Here is a 19,168-nt window from a genome sequence, read left to right on the forward strand (position 1 = left end):
CATTTGACAGCACTAATGTGTGTGTGTGTGTGTGTGTGTGTGTGTGTGTGTGTGTGTGTGTGTATATATATATATATATATATATATATAGGCTACAGTATGTACAACACCTCTCTGGGGGGAAAGAAAACTTGATTATCAGCATACATAGTGACTGACTATGTAACTATGTATTACCAAGCATACATCCATTCCTACAGTCACTTAATTCTTCTTAACAATTCATTCATACAGACGTCAAAAAGAAAGTAGACCTTTTTGCCTAACTCCACTACATACTATAAAATGAATCTGAGACACAATTTCTGTTGTTGTAACAACCCTGCTTGTAGTAATTGTTTCGAACTAATAACCAGAGCCGGTGGGTGTGTGCGCGAATGCGCGAGTGCGCGCAGCTTCGCTCAGGTGAAACATGAGACGCGCAGTGTGCACCTGTCTTACCGGCTTGAGCGCTACTCCTCCGTCTTATGAAGACTGAGAAATGTCTTATCGCAAACGTCCACGAGCCTCTCAGATCTACAGGTATTTTTGTGTTTCCTCGGGCGCATTTGGTAACACAGTCATGATGCATCACAGGAAGTACTCACCACCGCGATACTGCGCCGTCGGCTCACTGCTAGACCTGCCTCAGCTCAACCGATTACCCACCTTTCGGGTAGAAGAAGCTGAGCCGATGGAGAAGAATTCACCCAAAGCCAAATCCAGAATGCGCAACGGCAAGGTGAAGGCGGTGAGGAGGGCTCTGTCTCCCCAGGGACCGCGAGTCTCTCCAAACCCCGCGCAAAGCGACGCGCTGCCCAAGGCGGCAGAGAACGGAGGACAGCGGTCTAGAAAGAGGGGCTTCAAACCCCCGGATGTGAGAACGATATTTGAACCTTCGGCCAAAGACCCGCGCGTAAAAGAGGAGAAAGGAGAAGGACACACGTTTTGTGTGTACGCGACGCACGCTTGGTGCGATGTGTGCTGCTCGTATATCTTTCAAGGTGGCTTGACATGCACAGGTGAGAATTTATTTTTATCATATTATTACTAGGCCATATTATATGATTAGCCTAGACAAGGTCTATTCATTAGCATATTGTGCTCTTCATCAAGTCACTGGATATTGTTCCTGTAGTAGAAATTATAACATTATACTTTTTCATAAACACATCATAAACTCTGTGCATGTTCTTGAGATTCCTCACACATCACACTCATTTACAGGCATGCTGACAGACTGGTTTAGGCTTGAAAATTCACTGTGTTGCACCATGGTCACCCACATTTACTTATGTCACAAATATGCCTAATAATTCTACATGACATTGCCTATAGCTAAGTGTAATCATAATTCATTTGATCAAATCCAGGACTCAGGTTTTACACAAACTGAACATTTGTAGCTGTAATGGTCACTGGCAGTGACAGTTAACATGATCATTCCTGGCTGAATGCCTTGCATTGTTTCCAGTAGTGAAACCATTCCTGAAAAGCATATGCAAAGCATTATCTGCTCCGACCTGCAGCCAAATTTGTATTGTAAATTTAGTCATCCTAAAAAGGCTCGATCATACTTCTAGATACTGGCTAGAAGTGAAATGCAAGGGTATTTCTTTGTTTTTTTTTTATTAAATTAGACACTCATATGAATGTTACCAAAGTCCCCAGTTCATTCTCCTCAAAGTGTCTCTCTGTGTCAGAACTGCCTTTGTGCAGAAGTTGTCCATTCACAAGAGTTAACTCAAATGGAACAACTGGACAAAGGTAACTTTCACTGAATCTTCTGGCTGCTCGACTCGAGTGATCAGGTAATTGATAGCGAGAAAGTCACTGACTCGGCTGATCAGCCTGAAAGCCATCAAATTTTCATGTGATCTAGTCTATAATTTCATTATTAGTACATTTTAAGGGTCCACTTAGAGATCCTGGAATATGTGGGCAGAGAAACCGTTCATTAACTCTGCCTCACGTATTATGTGAGAGAGAGAGTAGTGTCTGTTTTGATGATGTTACGGTGGATATTGAGTTTGCCTGCAGTGGTTCAGTGGTTGTTGGATTTGTTTAGGTTTGTGTAATGTGGGTGGACTGGTGTGGGTCAGTGACCATGTTTACATGCACATGATTAATTACCAAACTCTGTCATATTTCAATTTAAATCTAAATAAGACAGCAAGAATATTTATATTGTATGAGATGTAACAGTGGTATTTTATTGTTAACTAAAACTATTAAAAATACATTTTGTATTAATGTTTTTAATCACACACACACACACACACACACACACACACACACACACACACACACACACACACACACACACACACACACACACACACACACACACACACACACATATATATATATGAAATGTAAAAATAAAATTAAAGCACTACAAATAAAATAAAAATAAAGAAGAAATAAAAATAAACTAAAGCTAAACAGAAATGTAAACAAACAAAATAGACAAAATCACATAACAAATTTCTTAACAAATATAAAAATCCCTTAGTAATATACACTGTTCATTTGCATATATTAAAAACAAAAGTGTTATGAAAAATGGTAAAAAGAACACTCATAGATATGTTTATTCAGAATATGCTGATTGCATGTACAGTATACAGGAATATCCAAAAGCAATGAAGCATATTAATGTAAATATACATGCTTTTATATTATAAATTGTGTGCATGAAACATGGTCTGTGACAGTTTCCTCCTCATGTACAGTATCTTGTGTTTTTTGAAACACAAGGAATGGTTGTGATGGAGTTTGCTAATGGTCTTAATGACTTTTTAATGCAGTGAAAAGAGTTTTCGGCCTATTAGCTGGTTTCCACTGTAGCGTCTCTTTATTTTTCTTTGCTTCATTGCAAATAATAATCTGTATGTACAGTACACCTAAGCAAAACAAATAACGATATCTTTTTCCCACCTTTGTGGGTCACATTCCTTTGGCTCTCTTAGTTAGACTGTATTGTGTGCTGCTATTTGACACCCACCTGTCGGCTCCCCAACGTCCATCTGTCTGTTTGTGTAACGGCAGTGACAGTGTGTCTAGAGAAGACACACCGTCCTGTCACAGCACAATCGGATCACAATGGGCTTCCCCTCAACCATCTAACACAGTCACAAGGGGACCCAGGGGGCCAGAGAACAACTGCACAAACACACACACACACACACACACACACACACACACACACACACACACAAACACACACACACAATGACAGGAGACCACAAGCAGTTAGCAGAAACTGTGATGCAGAGAAGATATTTCAGTCTGTAAATGCTCAAGGGTTGAAGTGAGGCTCGATGTTGTTCTGGTCATGGGTCTCCGGAAAGCCTTTGCAAGAACTTTGAGAAGACTTACTGGAATCCTTTACCGCTTCCCAAAAGCCATGCGGCGCTCCGGGCGACTGGAAGTTAGTCTGCTGTGGAAGTCATCCGGTGGGTCCAGATCTCTTTAGTGTTTTGTAGTTTTTATCAGCAGTACAAAGTCTATGGAACAATGAGGATTAATATTAGTGTCATTTAATCAATCTAGAATTTTGTATTTTCTTATACATATTGTTAGTGGTTGTATATGCAAAAATCACTGCCATGATGCTATATATTGCACATGGTTGCTAGGTCATTGCAATGGGGCTGCTTACTGGCATTAGTCAGGAGTCATTCTCCAGTAGAAATTATAAACCTTAACTTAAACTATTCTGGTCTTCATTGCATATAGAAGGGGTTTTCAAACTGTGGTGCACAGGGGGTCTTTGGAAATGTTTAGGGAACAAGCATTAAATTAATAAAAATAATAATAAATAACATAAAATAAATAAATAATATATTCAAATAAATAAAATTATTTTATTATATTATTGAATTATTTTATTTATTTTAAATGAAAATAAATAAATAAACAGTCGCAGTAAAAAGTATATTAAAATAGATGTTAAAATGATGAAAACAAAGCTAGCAAATAAATAAATACAGTATAAATCATATTAAAATAAATTAGTAAATAAATAAGTACAGTACTATAACAATGCAGTAATTACAAATGTAATAATGTCACGTAATAGAACTAGACATCTTTCCAAATAATATTTTTGATATATTTATAATTGTATTCTTTATTTTTTATACTTTAAATCTAGTTAATTAAGACTTGACTAAGATTTAGTCTTAAAATCAAATGTATTTCCAATGTTTAATGTATATAGGATTAAACTGAATCTAAACTGTGATGTTGAGCAATGCTGTTACTGTTACTATGGTATGAGATTGCTTTTCAAAAAAGGAGAAAATCAAGGATGAAAGACAGAGCTGGGACGGTTATTCAGCACATCCTAATGGATAAGTTAACATGGTGCTCATTTTGTTCAGCACTGATGCCTGTTGCTCACAGGTTTGACTAAACAGTCATCATCTCTAGACAGTGATTATGTGAGGGTCTTGTCTGTGTGTGGTCTGTTGTGTTGCTGGGGGCCGTGGTGTCTCAGGTGATGTAATGTAAACCTCATGCTTTTCAGGCACAAATGCAGTGCTAAGTATCGCAATGCCAACAGCTACAGACTCCCACCGAGCACTAAAATCATCCACTGAAGCCAACACCAATGTGGGAAGAGGTTCACGATAACATGCCGAACAGATCATCGGTTTACCTTCCATTAACTAAAGTCATGCAAAAGAATGGAGCGTCTTCTTAATGTTTTGTCACAGACAGGTGTTGCTGTGAGTTTAGGATGGTTGTGTGTGTGTGTCTGTGTCCTGTCTGCGGTGTGTTGATCTAATCTCGGCACGGAGACGACAGAATGTGGCTCTGCCATGAGCGCAGACAGAAAATCTGATCTGTGATCAACTGAGCAAGGACAGGCTCGGCTACTTGTTTGGTCGTCACTTGCAGGTTTCCACAAACTGACTCTATTGTTTTCGGAGTCTGATATGAGAGAGATATTTGATGAGGAAATAGCACTGTCAAAAACAAGCAACGTCAAATTGCATTAGTTAGCGACATAGATAAATGTCATTTTGTAATCTGGTGGACGTATTTTATCATACACATTAAAAGGTTTTACAAATGTTTCATGATCCATCATAAGCTGCTTGTGTTTTTCTTGCATTGTTTTTTTTGAGGACATGTAAAAAAAATAAAAAAATAAATTGTGAAAGAACAGCACTTCCACCTGTCCAGCACACACATCTGTTAAATGAAGGAGAGTGAGAGTCAAAAACCTCCTGGATCTGACGTCAGAAGCTGCATTTTTTGTTAATTACACATCATGTGTTCCTTCTTCCTGGTTGTCAGAGTCAATCAGTTTATGGCTGCATCCCAGTTTGCATACTTTACTATTAAAAATATACACTTGCTCCAAAGTTTTTAATAAAAATTTTTTTATACTTTTATTCTTCAAGGATGCATTAAATTGATCAAAAGTGGCAGTAAAGAAACAACAATTATAATAAGAAATGTTTCTTAAGCAGCATATATTATAATGATTTCTCAGAATGAAATCATTTCTAGAATGAAAACTCAGCTTTGCTGCTCAGGAAGGAATTAAATTTTTATAATATATTCACATAGAAAATAGTTATTTTAAATTACAACAATTCACAATTATATGTTTCCTTCTCTATTTGTGATCAAATAAATGCAGTCTGATATGAGAGAGATATTTGACGAGGACAGCACTGTCAAAATCAAGCAATGTCAAACGATAGCAGATGACATAGATAAATGTCATTTTTCTCAGTCTGAAGGATGGGTTTGCAAATGTTTTAAGCTGCTTCATAGTAAAGTATGCAAACTGGGATACAGCCATAAACTGTGAATGACTATAAGTTGCATAACTTGTTTTGTTTTTTACTGTATTTTTTATCAAATAAATGCAGCCTTAGTGAGCAGAAGAGACTTATTTATTTTATACTTATTTTATGTATATATATATATATATATATATATATATATTACCAACCCCCAAAATTTTAAACTATAGTGTACTTTAATGGTAATGTAAAATACATTTTTATTAATGTAGTAAGCCACTACTGGCATCAAATTATGTCATAATTATTGTCATTGTGGTATAATGACTATATTATTCTCACATATTATTTAGAATGGCTTGTATGTTGATTTGAATGCTGTGAGTATTTTCTTGCTCAAGCATGTTATTTTTCTCTTTCACTAGTTTAAGTGAAAGCAAATGCAATGATTTTACTCCTAAATGAAGCTTAATAGTATTCTGTGTGAGGGTGGTAAATATTTAGAAAGTGAGACGCTGCTGCTGTGGGAATGATGCGTTAGTGTTATATGAGCTGTCAGTAATGTGTTTGTGTTCGGGAAGAGTTTAAGAACTTGAATGACTTGTTCTCTGTCAACATGCAAAGTTTTAGAAACAGAGCTCCAAATATTGCACTGTCACACCAGTCTAAATTCGGGACTCTGTGTGTGTGTAAAGGTTTCTCCTCGGGCAGGTTTTGATCGATAGCACCATCCCTCATTACAGGAAGTGCAATTAAGGAAGAGACAGGCCTGCACTTCCCACCCGCCCCAGAGACCTGAACAGATTGTGTGTGTGTGTGTGTGTGTGTGTGGGCATACATTAGCTCAGTTCCTACACGGTCAACACCGGAGCTCTGTGCAAAGAACGGCACTTTAAGCAATCATTACCCATCATGCCCCAGTAAAAAAGATCCACTTTCATCACATCCTATCATTGCTCATCCTCTGTGTCATTCTGCTCTCTGCTGATCTTTTAAAAGAGCAGCGTTCCTCCTGTTCCCCAGAGGAATATTTTATTCGAGTCAATGTCATCTCTGGCACGTTACATTTAAGCATCAACTTTGTCTTAGATGTCTAAAATTCTTAAGGTGAAATATACAAAGATGTATATGAGATAAGTGATAGGTGTTGACATACAGTACAGTGTGTACTCACATAGCTCACATACTTAACAAGTGTTAGAGATCTCTGGCTTCTGATTGTGTACTTTTCTAATGAGAGCACAGTTTGAGATTTCTGAGATCTTTCTTAAACTCTAAGAAAGAGAGTAAGAGAGATGTTTGTGAGTTTATTGGGGACCATGTACTCTCCATTCAATCGCACTGATGTCTAGCAGAAATATTTAAGATATTAACAAGATCTTATTTGTAATTTGGATATATAAAATGCAGAGAAGCAAGCCTCTTAAAGACTTTATAAAATCAAAACGTACGCCTAGTGCATAAGCTAGAGGTTATGGTTTAGAAAGTTTTAAATATGCATATTTTTCTTAAACATATCCATCCCTTCACTTCAGATGGCCTTTATTAACCCCCTGGATCCATATGGAGAACGGATGGGTGCACTTTTTGGGTATTAAAAAAGTAGAGTTGAGAATTAGAATTGCAATTCTGAGAAAATTATTTTATTTTTTTATTAAGTGGCAGAACTGGCTTCCATCGAATGGCACCAGTTGTTGTAACGTAAACTAATTTGAGAACAATAATAGTCTAATAACTCTGAAGGTTATGGGTGTAAAAGTATCTGTCACAGTGTCTGGGTTGTGTTCCCTGGGTTTCCACTAGGTGTCCTCCTGTTCCCATGGTGTGTATCTTATAACCACTTCCTGTTCCCTTATTTGGTCACCTTCCTCCTTGTTGAGTTAATTGATTGTTCCCCACCTGTCTCCTGTTTCCCTATTATCCTTTTGTGTATTTATACCCGGTCTGTCTGAGTCTGTGTCACGGAGTCCTTGTTTAAATGTTCACGTTAATCTGTAGTTATCACGTCTTATTCTAAGTCTTGTTCTTGCCCGTGTGTTTGTGTCTGTTTATGTTCATTGGCTATTTTGGTTTTGACCCTTGCCTGGACTGATTACGAGTTGGATTATCCCAATAAAAAGCATACCTGCACTTGGATCTCTCTCCCTGTGTTTTCTGGACCGCGAAGGTGACAGTATCTAGGTGATGATAAAATGCACATTTCAACACAAAGTGCTTCCCACACTTCCTGTCATGTATGTGACCTGAGCTTCATCATTTGACAGTCAAATCGCCCGACTCAGCACAATGAGAGAGAGAGAGAGAGAGAGAGAGAGAAAGTTACTCACAAATGAGTTTCCGTGGAGATTGCATGGGCGAGAGGCAGATGAGTTTGTCCTTCTGTTCTGAAAGTGAACTGCAGAGGTTGAGCTTTGTTTCTGATGGGATGTCGTGAGATAAGCGTCTGAGACAGAAAGTGTCATCACTCGTATGCTTGAGTGTGATGGGAGCAGCATTCTGTAAACTATACAGCAAAATTACCCAGCAAGTCAAACATCAATCTTCAGGTAGGTCATAACAGCAAAGGGTGATGATGGACTTATGTGAAATGCCTCATGTAATCTACATTGGATGAACAGACAAGTGTATGTGCGTCATGTTTCTCTGAACACTGCTGAGGACTGGAAAGCAGAGGATGCACAGCTTATTGTCTATCCATGTTCATTCATTTTCCATCTAGTGCAATCATTTCAACATCAGAAAGCATGTTTCATATGCAATACAAAATGAATGAATGCAAAATACATAGAAATAGAGATGATTTTAACAATGCATTGTATTTAATGCTCAAACGACTGTCAGTTTTATACTGTCTAAATGTGCATGGAGCTTTCTCCCACTTTCCTAAAACACGTCTAAGCTTTTCTACGTTAAGATTTTGCATGTGCGCCATCTTATTTGCAAACCAATATTTTGCTTTCCATTTAGCCTGCCGGAAACCACCATATTTCATTAAATCTCCTACAGAGCAGAACTAATATGATGCAGTTTGTTTAAGAGAGTTGTGCTATTACTAAGCACACTATTTATTTCCCTTGTGGGTGAAAGGATATTATAAAACCACTCCAAATACCTTAGAAATGCCCTAGAAGACTATAGCAACCACAAAGAAACACCCTAAAAAATGTTCTGAATCATATTGTGTGTTATTAACGTATTATTTAACACATATTGTGGAGTAACACAGCTGCCTGTTCTTGTTTTCTCTCCTGCAGGTTGTAAATACACGTGTCATGCTCAGTGCCGTGACCAGGTGGCGCTAGACTGTCATCAGAACGGGGCCATTAATGGCTGCCAGCTCAGCCCTCTTGTTCAGGACCATCTTAACAACAATCAGTCGTCACACAGCGTGAGTACAGAGTTAATTTGTGTCTGCATTCAGGTTTACATACACATTCAATTCAATATCACCTGAACTACAGAAATGAAAGGGATAGTTCACCCAAAAATGAACTTCCATAGAAGGAAAAAAAAATATTATGAAAGTCAATGGCAACCACCAACTGTTTGATTACCAGCGATCTTCAAAATATCTTATTTTATGTTCAACATAAGAAAGGTTTGGAACGATATGAGGGTGAGTAAATGATGACAGAATTTTCATTTTTGGGTGAACAATCCCTTTAAATTTGAATGACAACAATCACAGTCTGATAGTGATGGTTAGGTGTGACCACAAGGGGGAGATCAGATGCAGATAAACGACCTATAGTTTCAATATTGCTGTAAATGTAGCTGGAACAATTTTATATTAATTCTTGGTCTTGTGCATGTTATTTTAATCTTCATGGGCAGATAACTGATTAATAGTCCTTTAGTACGGCCGTTGCGGTGAAGTTTGAAGGGTATGTTGATCATAGGTTGCTCTAAGTAATTATTGCTTTTCTTTTGTTTCTATTTAGACGCAATATTGTGATTTAGCTAAAGAGAAAATAAGATAATAATAATAGTAATTTATGCACTGTTATTCAGCACCATATGAGTTGAAACTCACACGATCAGTCCTATTGCACTTGGCATGGTAATAACAATAGCAGTATATTACTCTTCAGCAGAATTCCTCTGGTCCAGATTTGTTCTCTATGCGTCTGTGATGTGAAGACTCTCACCCCCGATGCTCTGTAAACTGTGCAGTATGAATGAAAGACGAGCTCTGTGAATGTGTGTCTGTGACCCAGCGGGGTCAACAGACAGGTTAGTGTGGTATGTGTACTATTCAATAAATCTAGATCTGTCAGTTTAGTCCGGAGCAGGAAGAGATACTGGAATATGTAAATTGCTGCGTTACTGTATTGTGATTGGTTAAAATACAAAACCGATTCAAATTATTTATAAATGGGGGAATTTAATGAAAACTGTCAAGAACGTCAACATTTCAAAGCAAATGCACTCCATAATCCAAAAAAAATATATATATATATAATAATAATTTTTTTTTTACATTACAAGTTTTTTTGGAGTGTGATATTATTTTTATGATAACTGGCCTTATTGATTGCACCAAATTATTTGTAGCCTAATGTAAAGTAAAATAATTATCATTACTGTATAGTGGTGAAAAACTGAAGATGCATGGAAGTATTTCTAATCTTTTCTGATTTAAATAATATTTAAAATGAAATGTAATTACTTTTATAATATAACACAATAATATAATTTAAATGTAATTAAAAATTATGTGCGCCAACACGATTTACAGTACATAAATAAGAAAGGTTTCTGCATTATAGTAGTGGAAATTTGACAGGATAATGTGCTTAATTGTCGTCAAAATACACTTAATAGTCCTAAAAAAAGTTTTTTCTTTGTGCAAAATATAACTTTAGCTTATTTCCCTTTTAATTTTGGAGGTAAAATATGACTCACATTTCTTGGTGACATTGACCCACATAGCAAAGCTGTGAATCATACAAGTCATGATAAGCTTTGCAAAAAATCTCAGCTGTCCTTTAGATTAACTGTAGTTACTGCAATCGTGTTCATGTAACCAAGTGTAGTCATATTTTTTTACATATACCAGAGAAATATGTATGTGAATGCCAACTGTTGCTACTATTCAAGTTATGTGGTTTGCTACTATTCTGTTGCTACTATTCATGTTATGCGGTTTGTTTATTTGTCTTATGGATGTTCAGCACGTACAATAGTGCACTGTTCGAAGACGCTGTATCGTGTGTGAGATCTGAAGTTGGTTCGTTAGTAATTTGGGATTAAACATGGGTGTGTACATTCTCACAGGACAGTGAGAAACCAGCTGTCTGTTTCAGTCTAACGTTCATTTTAGCATGCGTCTGTTTGACTCTTCATATAGACCCTACATTCCAGAAGCCCTCCCTGCTTAGGACAGTTAGTTGAGTCAGCCACGTTACTCAGGGCCAGACAAGGTCATACAAACCGCTGACTGTTGAGGGAGGGCTGGGCGTCTACATGTAACACCCACTCAACAATGTAGAAACAAACCACTGACAAAATACTGGGGGAGAAGTACATCAAAACATTAAGACATAACATCAAGTTTGTTGAGCAGATGTATTTTTAGAGTATGCATGATTGTAAGAGATTTTTTTTATATATTATATAAAACACACACACACACTATCTATCTATCTATCTATCTATCTATCTATCTATCTATCTATCTATCTATCTATCTATCTATCTATCTATCTATCTATCTATCTATCTATCTATCTATCTATCTATCTATCTATCTATCTATCTATCTATCTATCTATCTATCTATCTATCTATCTATCTATCTATCTATCTATCTATCTATCTATCTATCTATCTATCTATCTATCTATATATATATATATATATATATATATATATATATATATATAGACAGAGAGAGAGAGAGAGAGAGAGAGAGAGAGAGAGAGATAGAGAGTGCATCTTTTAAAGCATTTATTTAATATTTTGGCTAGCTTTTATTTGAATATTATTTATAGTTTTAATTTAAATTTGTAATATTGTAAGCTTGTAGCTTTTGTCATTTTTTTTGTCATTTTTTTTAATTTATTTTCAATATTTTAAAATTAATAATAAATTATTATTCCACAGATTTTAAAATTTAGCACCAGAACAGTCCATTTTTATGAAAGATTATAAACTTGTTTATGTCTGTGAACAATGTAAGAGTGATTGTTTTACAGACATAACTGTAAAGTAAATGTTTTTTTTTTATCTTTGGTGTAAATGTGTTTTACTTTTGAAAACACTGCTGTGTTATGACTGTACTGTTAGGTCGGCAATATTGTGTGCAGAGACTGAGAAAGAAACAGAGGTGTATATATGATCCAAACAAAAATGAACAAACAGACAGATGAAGGAAAGAAAGAGTTTCCCGCCAGGAAACAGTTACAGGATGCCTGCAGCGTAACCAAGCCAGTATACACACACACACACACGTCTGTTTATGTTCAGACACATCACATCACATCAGATTCAAGCACAGATACAAACACATACTCACAGGTGCATTGACCACAATAATAATAATTAATAAGCACCAGTCTATAAGTGTAAACTCATGATTACTGTAAGCCAGCAGGAGGGACCATCAAGGACAAGAACTTCTACGAAATTCTGCAGCAGCTCAAATTTTATTTTATTTTTTAGTTTGGTTCTTCCAAAGAAAAGCATGTTAAAGTTCAGATTCAGCACAAGTATGTTTCATAACAATGTGGGTCGTCCATTTTTCTCGTGAGGCAGCAGTTTGTTGGCAGGAGAGAACTGAATGCTGGGAACTCTTTGGGTGGTGAAGCTTTAACTCCACCGTACTAACCACACACCCATGTGACTCCTACTAACAGATATGAAGATACATGTTACACAATCTAACCTCTGATTATTATAGATTTAGCACAGATATTTGTTCGTGTAAGACTACGATTACTCTCAGTAGAGAAGGACAGATATTTGTCTGCAGTACAGTCATGTGAAAAGACTGTAAATCAGCTGGCTGATTCACTTGGACTGATTTGATTTGGCTGTGCGTCACATTGGATCTAGAGTTTATGTCTGCAACTGATGTCAGATGTCACAGATAACATGATGTTTGACTAGGTTAAACATGCTGTTCTACAGTACCACATGTCATTATGTAAAAATGTGTGTTCAGTCCAAAACAATTCACATTTATTTGAAAACGCTTTTCACATTGTATCAAACAAGCTTCACAGGAAATTCAGAGTTTAGCTAATGTTATTATTAAGTTATGAAAACGTTGTTTCTGAATGTTAAACGAATGTTCAAAACATTCAATTTTTAAAAAGTTTTTATAACATTTAACTTGGTTAGCTTTGAATGTTCTATGAATGAAATAATAATAAAATAATAATAAAAAACAACACTTACAAAATGTTACATCTAAATAAAATGATTTGGCAAAAAAAAAAAAAAGGTGAATATTTTTGTTCTAACATTTTGAGAACATTAGATTCTGTTTTTTGAGAACTGAAGAAATGTTCTATTAACGTTACTTGAAGAATGTTTGACCAACTTTGAGAAAAACGTTATAGCAAAAGTTTTGAAAACCTTCCCTGTTAGCTGGGCAGTTGATGTCACATATTCATATAAGCAGAAACAATGAATATATTTAATCAATGATTATGTGATCTGAAAATTTGGGCAGTTTTTATGTTGATTCAGAATTGCTGTCATTTGATAATCCTGAAGTATCAGTGCACAAGTGGTTTCCTTTTGCTTGTTCTCTTTGGTAGATTTGCTGTTAGATTGCTCAGAAAGTCCAGCTGATCTTTGAGTGTTAAAATTCAGTTAGGCCTGTAAATTTTTTTATTTTTTTTATTGAACCTCGAGTAATTGTGTAGCCGTAGAATCACATTTGCTTAGAAGGAGATTGCTAGAAGAATTTGGCAACTATTGGTCCAATAAAGCAGATTGGGAAAATATTTAATTCTTGGCTGGATTGGAATGCTAGAAGAATTTACTTTGGCTTTTAACATGATGACCTAAAGGAACCTATAAATACCCTACTATGTAGGTAAGGCCTTTTGACCTAATTGAAGACCACACAATCTTTGACCATTACGCAACTTTAAAGAAGACAAACCCTCTTAGCAGAATAAGCAGGTACTGTAGGTGTTTTCCCTCAGGTCTGAGATTAGAAACTGTCTGGTTTAAGAGCTAATCCCTTCTCTTTCTTCAGATCTTCATTGCTAAATCAGAGGTATCCAGTAAACCTTTTCTGGAACGTACTACTGTTTTCCAACGGTTTGCAAACATTGCTACTTAATCACAGTGCATAAATGCAAAATTCTATAAGTTCTCAAGTCCTAAAGAGTGTTTTTAATTAAACTAGCCTACGTTTGTAAATGAAACCATGGAGTGCCCTTTGACAGAATACCAGAGTGCGGTTGCTGTGGCTACTTCTATATCAAACAGTAATAAAGTACCTTTCCATGGAAAAGCGCACCCAGCCTGTCTGCATGTGAATGAGTGCTTGCTAATTGCACCCAGCCATCACCACATTCAGAAGGACTTGAATAGCTGACAGGATCAGCTGGATGTAAAAGTGGAAAGCTCAGCAACGGGTCGGATTGCATATTGAGGTATTTCCAAACATTTGGGACTGATAACAAACCTGTTCCTTAAAACTTTTAATGGATTGTTCTGACTCCAAAATTTTTATAAGCCAAGAAATAATATTAGATGTATAATTTGAATTGTGAAACAGGCTTTAAAATGTCAAAATAATAAAGTTAAAGGCACTATGCAGGTCAGATTTGTTCTGGCAATTCATCAGGCCTTGTCTTCATCCTTCCCCTCACTTTTCTTTCAATCATAGAGCCATTGTATGTTCAATCTAGAGAGTTGAATCAAGCTGTTGTTTATAGAGGTCAGGTCCACCTCAGCCCAATGTTTATGTTTAGATAAATCAATTTTAACCAAAGTAGATGCTTTCCTGGGGGTTTGGACTGCTGAATTCAAAAGATTCTGGGATAACGTAGACATGTATGCCTGTATGTACTGTAGATACCAGACCGACATACAAAGAGCCTTTAAAACTTCAAGTGACCTTCTGAAACCCACCACAAGACAAGACAGAACCTGTCCTGGAGTCAAACCGTGAACTGTGGGCCTCCTTTGTGTGGATTCTAGTACTAAATTACATTCTATTTAGTCTTTCTTTACTGTCTGGATATGTGAGGTTTGGCTGGAGAAAAGACTATGATTTCCATCTAGGGATAGTGAACACTGATTGTTTGTGAGGAAAACCCTGATCTCGGGTTGGATCTCTGAGAAGCTGAGGTCACTGTCTGTTTCAGCTTCCCTCAGATTCTTGTCTTTTGGAGTTCACCTCTTATATCTTGATTTTCCCAAAATAATAACTTCTGGAGTATCTGAGAAGAGGGAAACTAACACTTTTAAATGCTACACCCTTATGCATAATGCTCCTTTTGGGTGTTTATAGGAGTCATGTGTCTTTTGTCATGCACTGTAGAGTTACTGTGCCTTTGGGGGCTCTCGTTTGCTTTACAGTATTAGTTACATAAATAACTTAGTAAAAATAGATTAAAGTGCCTGAGGATAAAAATATTTATTATATCACTTGTGCTTTTTGTGTTAGATGGAGTTCTGTAAAAGTTTGAGACAAAAACAGAATTAATTCTCAAAACTATAGTCATCTTTGCAAAGTAATGCTTAAGTCACCTTGATTCAATGGTCTCTTAAAGTATAATTAAATAGCAAACACTATACATGTAGAAATTTGTCATTACAGGTTTAGCCTTATAATTTAGGACAATTAGAGGACTGAAATGGCTTTACGCTCTGACCTCCTAAACCACACACTCCCAGATGAGATCATTAATGACTGTAGTAAGGTGTGTACTTCCTGAGGTCATCCACACATCCACAGAAAACTCTTTGTTTATGTATAAGAAATTGTTAAAAGTTGATTTACGAGACATTCCACATGCCTGGCACATAAACAGAGCCTGTGTGCTGGGAACATGAGCCATGCCACTCAGCATAAGAATGTGGGTAATGTGTAATGAAGGTTGTGGCCCACAGCCGGAAAAACTACAGGTTGCAGTCACAGGTCACCCCTGTGTCCCTTCTGCCAGACCCCATTGTTCTGTAGCAGAGAGAAGTGGGCTTGGGAATGAGTTTCCTTGGGGACTGAGACATTTTCACATGCTCCTTGGAAACGCTGATTTATGGAAGTTGCTTCCACTTCAATTTGTTATGTATTTTAAGTAGTTTGTGCTGCATCAGCAAATAAAATGTATTTCAAAATAATTTAGAATTTTAGAACCATTGTCATTTTTGTGTGAGAACTAATGTTAATTCAAACTGATCTCATGACAAAATATAACGATTTTCTGAGACGACAATTTCGTATTTTATGTGATTTAAATGAAAACGTATGATTTTTAGGAAAAAAAGTAGGCATGATACACCACCTCTAAAACTTAACATGGTAAACAGATTGTATGAAAACATTACAAATGGGATTGTACACACTTGTAAAATTTAAGGCCCGTTCACACCAACAACCAAAATGGTACAATGTTATTCGTATGAAAAAAAAAAAGTAAGCATAAAGCTCTACCCCTAAATTTAACCATTGAAAACAGGTTGTACTAAAACCTATAACTGCGATCGTATGAACTTGCACAGTTTAAGGCCCATTCACACCAAGGACTATAACTATTAAGATCACTATAACGTTTAGTGTCCACACCAGCAGCTTGTAACATTACGTTATTTTGTCGTCTGCTTTTTTTTAACGTGCCCAAGTCCTTTAAGGGTGTGTTTACACAATAATGATTACATTAATGAATATATCCTTCGCGTTTTTGAAAAGATTTGCATGAAGACTACTATATTGTCAAAATGATACCCACAAAAATAGCTAAATGCTGTAAAATGTGTGCCAGGCGAGTAGTTGTTGATTTTGCACATACGCATTCCTATAGAAACATGTAATATGCACGTGTATGACGTCACCATTTTCACAGTTTTGCATCTTTGTTGTTTACATAGAAAAAAATAATTGTATAATTTTCAAAAGTTTGCATGTTTATGCTCCCATAATGCATTTATGTGTAAATTAAAAAACAAAATGCATAAAAGGTTCCATTTTTAGACAAAAAAGTTTGCATGTAAACACATCCTAAAGCTGGGTGGATTCTAATTTGCTGTCAATTGTTAATCACATGGATTCCAATATTTTTCTTCTGTTTCCTTATTTTTTATTTATTTATTTTTTATTTTGTAGTGTGAAATCTCCTATTCTCATAGAATTAGAATTACAACAAAAGGTAAAAAAGCTATAATTTGCAGTGAGATTGTGTTGGTTTGACATAGTACTGACCTACCACTGATGCCTTTGGTTTGCCTGATTTGGCCGTTTCTTTACTGAAATGGTATTTTTAGGTCTTTTCCATGTTCTTGGGTTTAAATTAAGCACTGCCCTTCCACAAACTTCTTGAAAGCTGCAGTTTGTGGGGCGTAGTTACCCTGTCCTTGATCTACTGCAGATGTTGCTAGGATTTCAGTCTTTGGAATCAGACATTTTTCTCTTGACTGGGTGGGCTGTTATCATCAGGGACGCATTGTAAAATACAAAATATACATGTATAAAGTGGAAAATTGTTTGAAAACATAATATGCTTAAACCTCAGTGTTAACACAGTGTGCTCTTTTGGATTGGAGCTCTTAGAAGTTGATATAAAAACTGTTTTGTGGTGGTCGCAGTAATGGATTTCGCCTGACGGATAATACAAGCCAAACCAGATGCACTGTCATGGGTTTAGTGGAAAATTTGCTTAGGATATCATAAATGCTGTGCTCTTCTGAATATATAATATAACAATAGTTTGCTTTTTTTCAAGAACTAGTTACATGTGCTACAACTTACATGTGTAATTTTAGGACAACTTTCTAATTCTCCAGATATCTATGATCTGGAGAAAAGTGGGACCCAACATCTTTGGATAAATTACAAAGAGCGCCTAACCCCAGAAGTGATTGGTTTGCTTGTGGAGTAAAGCCAAAACCAGACCTTATGTCCAACACAAAGTCATAAAAATAAGGCTTGTAATTTGTCATTGGTTGGGTGGGTTAATTTTTTTTTACTGGTTAGCAGTTTCCACATGGAAGTTTGGTCTTCATAACTGACTGATCAGATAACTTTACTTTTAAACACATGACCTGAAATGTGAGAAGTTTTAAAAGTGGTGGTAACCCATATTTTTTCTGTGACTATGGTCACAGGTTGTTGTCCAAACATGTTAATTAACAATCACAAGTGTGATCACAATGTTGTCGTTCTCATGCTAGTTTAGGTCTCCGGGCACAGTTCCACCTTGCTATGATAGACTTCTGAAAAGATGTGTGCAAGTGTGTGTGTCATCAAAGTGTCTTCCACTTTTACACAGTTGGAGTCATGTTTGCATTGGTCCACAGCTACACCCTTTCATATGGGCGTACTGCCTTGTATTAAATGCCCCAAACCTATATTTTTAGCTCAGATGGTAGGCCTGCACCAACTTGGGAAGTAGTCCATGCTATGTTTCAAAGAAGGAAAATAAGAAAGCTTGCTTCTGTATGTTGCATACTTATAGAGGTAAGTGAACTTACTTTTTTAAAAGATTTCCAGTAGTAGTACTTTTCAGGCAGAGAAACAACAGTTGTTACAGCTGAAAGTTAAAACTATCAATGGATGAAAAAGCGCTCGAAGCCGTTATACAATTCCCGCGGCACTTAAAGGCAGGGTAGGTAATACATGTATAAACAACTTTCTTCCAAATTTGTTTAAACTTTCTATATATATCAATGCATAATTAAAATGTAAGTACTCTGATAAAAAGAGTATAAAAATCGAGTGACTCTAGACCGTTTAATCTGTATTAAACACAGCTCATTATTTCCATTTCGGGACGAAACATAGGATTGGCTTAGGCGACTGTCACTCTCTCGCAACCATGGCAACCACCCTTTTGCCACAATTTGATTTGAGGAATTCAACAGGCATGGATGCTAGGAATACCAAAACAATGGCAGAGAAACAGCAAGCAAAATTCACAGTACCAGCCTATGCAGTTAGTGAAGGCAAACCAGGCAAAAAAAGGAAGACAGTAACAGTACAAGAAAAGGCAATGAACAAAAAGTCTTTGGATAAACAAAAAAATAAAACGCGAGTTAATATCGACGTGGCTTTCCAGCGATGGCGAGAACTGAGGGAACTCAAGGGGCTGAAAAGTGACTCCTTGATGGCTTTATTTCTGCTGGACAGGTAAATCTTTCTTTTTGTATTTTGATCATACATATTTTTTTCATGAAGCATGTGTCATTAGCACACGTAGCTGCGTAATATAGCTAACATAACATTACTTAGCGAGCCTTAG

At 36.4% G+C, this 19,168-nt stretch overlaps 1 protein-coding gene across 4 annotated transcripts in view; it reads left to right on the top strand.

Annotated features, from left to right (window-relative positions):
- Positions 1-489: 489 nt before the first annotated feature.
- rassf3 (Ras association domain family member 3) overlaps positions 490-19,168 on the top strand; it is a 41,087-nt gene continuing 22,408 nt past the window's right edge. The window contains exons 1-2 of one of the 4 annotated variants that reach the window (XM_059510672.1): positions 490-1,001; positions 9,002-9,135. In XM_059510672.1, coding sequence (XP_059366655.1) covers positions 563-1,001; positions 9,002-9,135 — 573 coding nt within the window. In that variant the 5' untranslated portion in view covers positions 490-562. Of the gene's footprint in view, positions 1,002-3,234; positions 3,438-8,161; positions 8,294-9,001; positions 9,136-18,315; positions 18,388-19,168 lie in introns of those variants that run through there. The other 3 variants (XM_059510673.1, XM_059510674.1, XM_059510677.1) reach the window with 3 other exon arrangements.

The sequence above is a fragment of the Carassius carassius genome, chromosome 26 (genome assembly GCF_963082965.1).
Source record: "Carassius carassius chromosome 26, fCarCar2.1, whole genome shotgun sequence".
Taxonomy (NCBI): domain Eukaryota; kingdom Metazoa; phylum Chordata; class Actinopteri; order Cypriniformes; family Cyprinidae; genus Carassius; species Carassius carassius.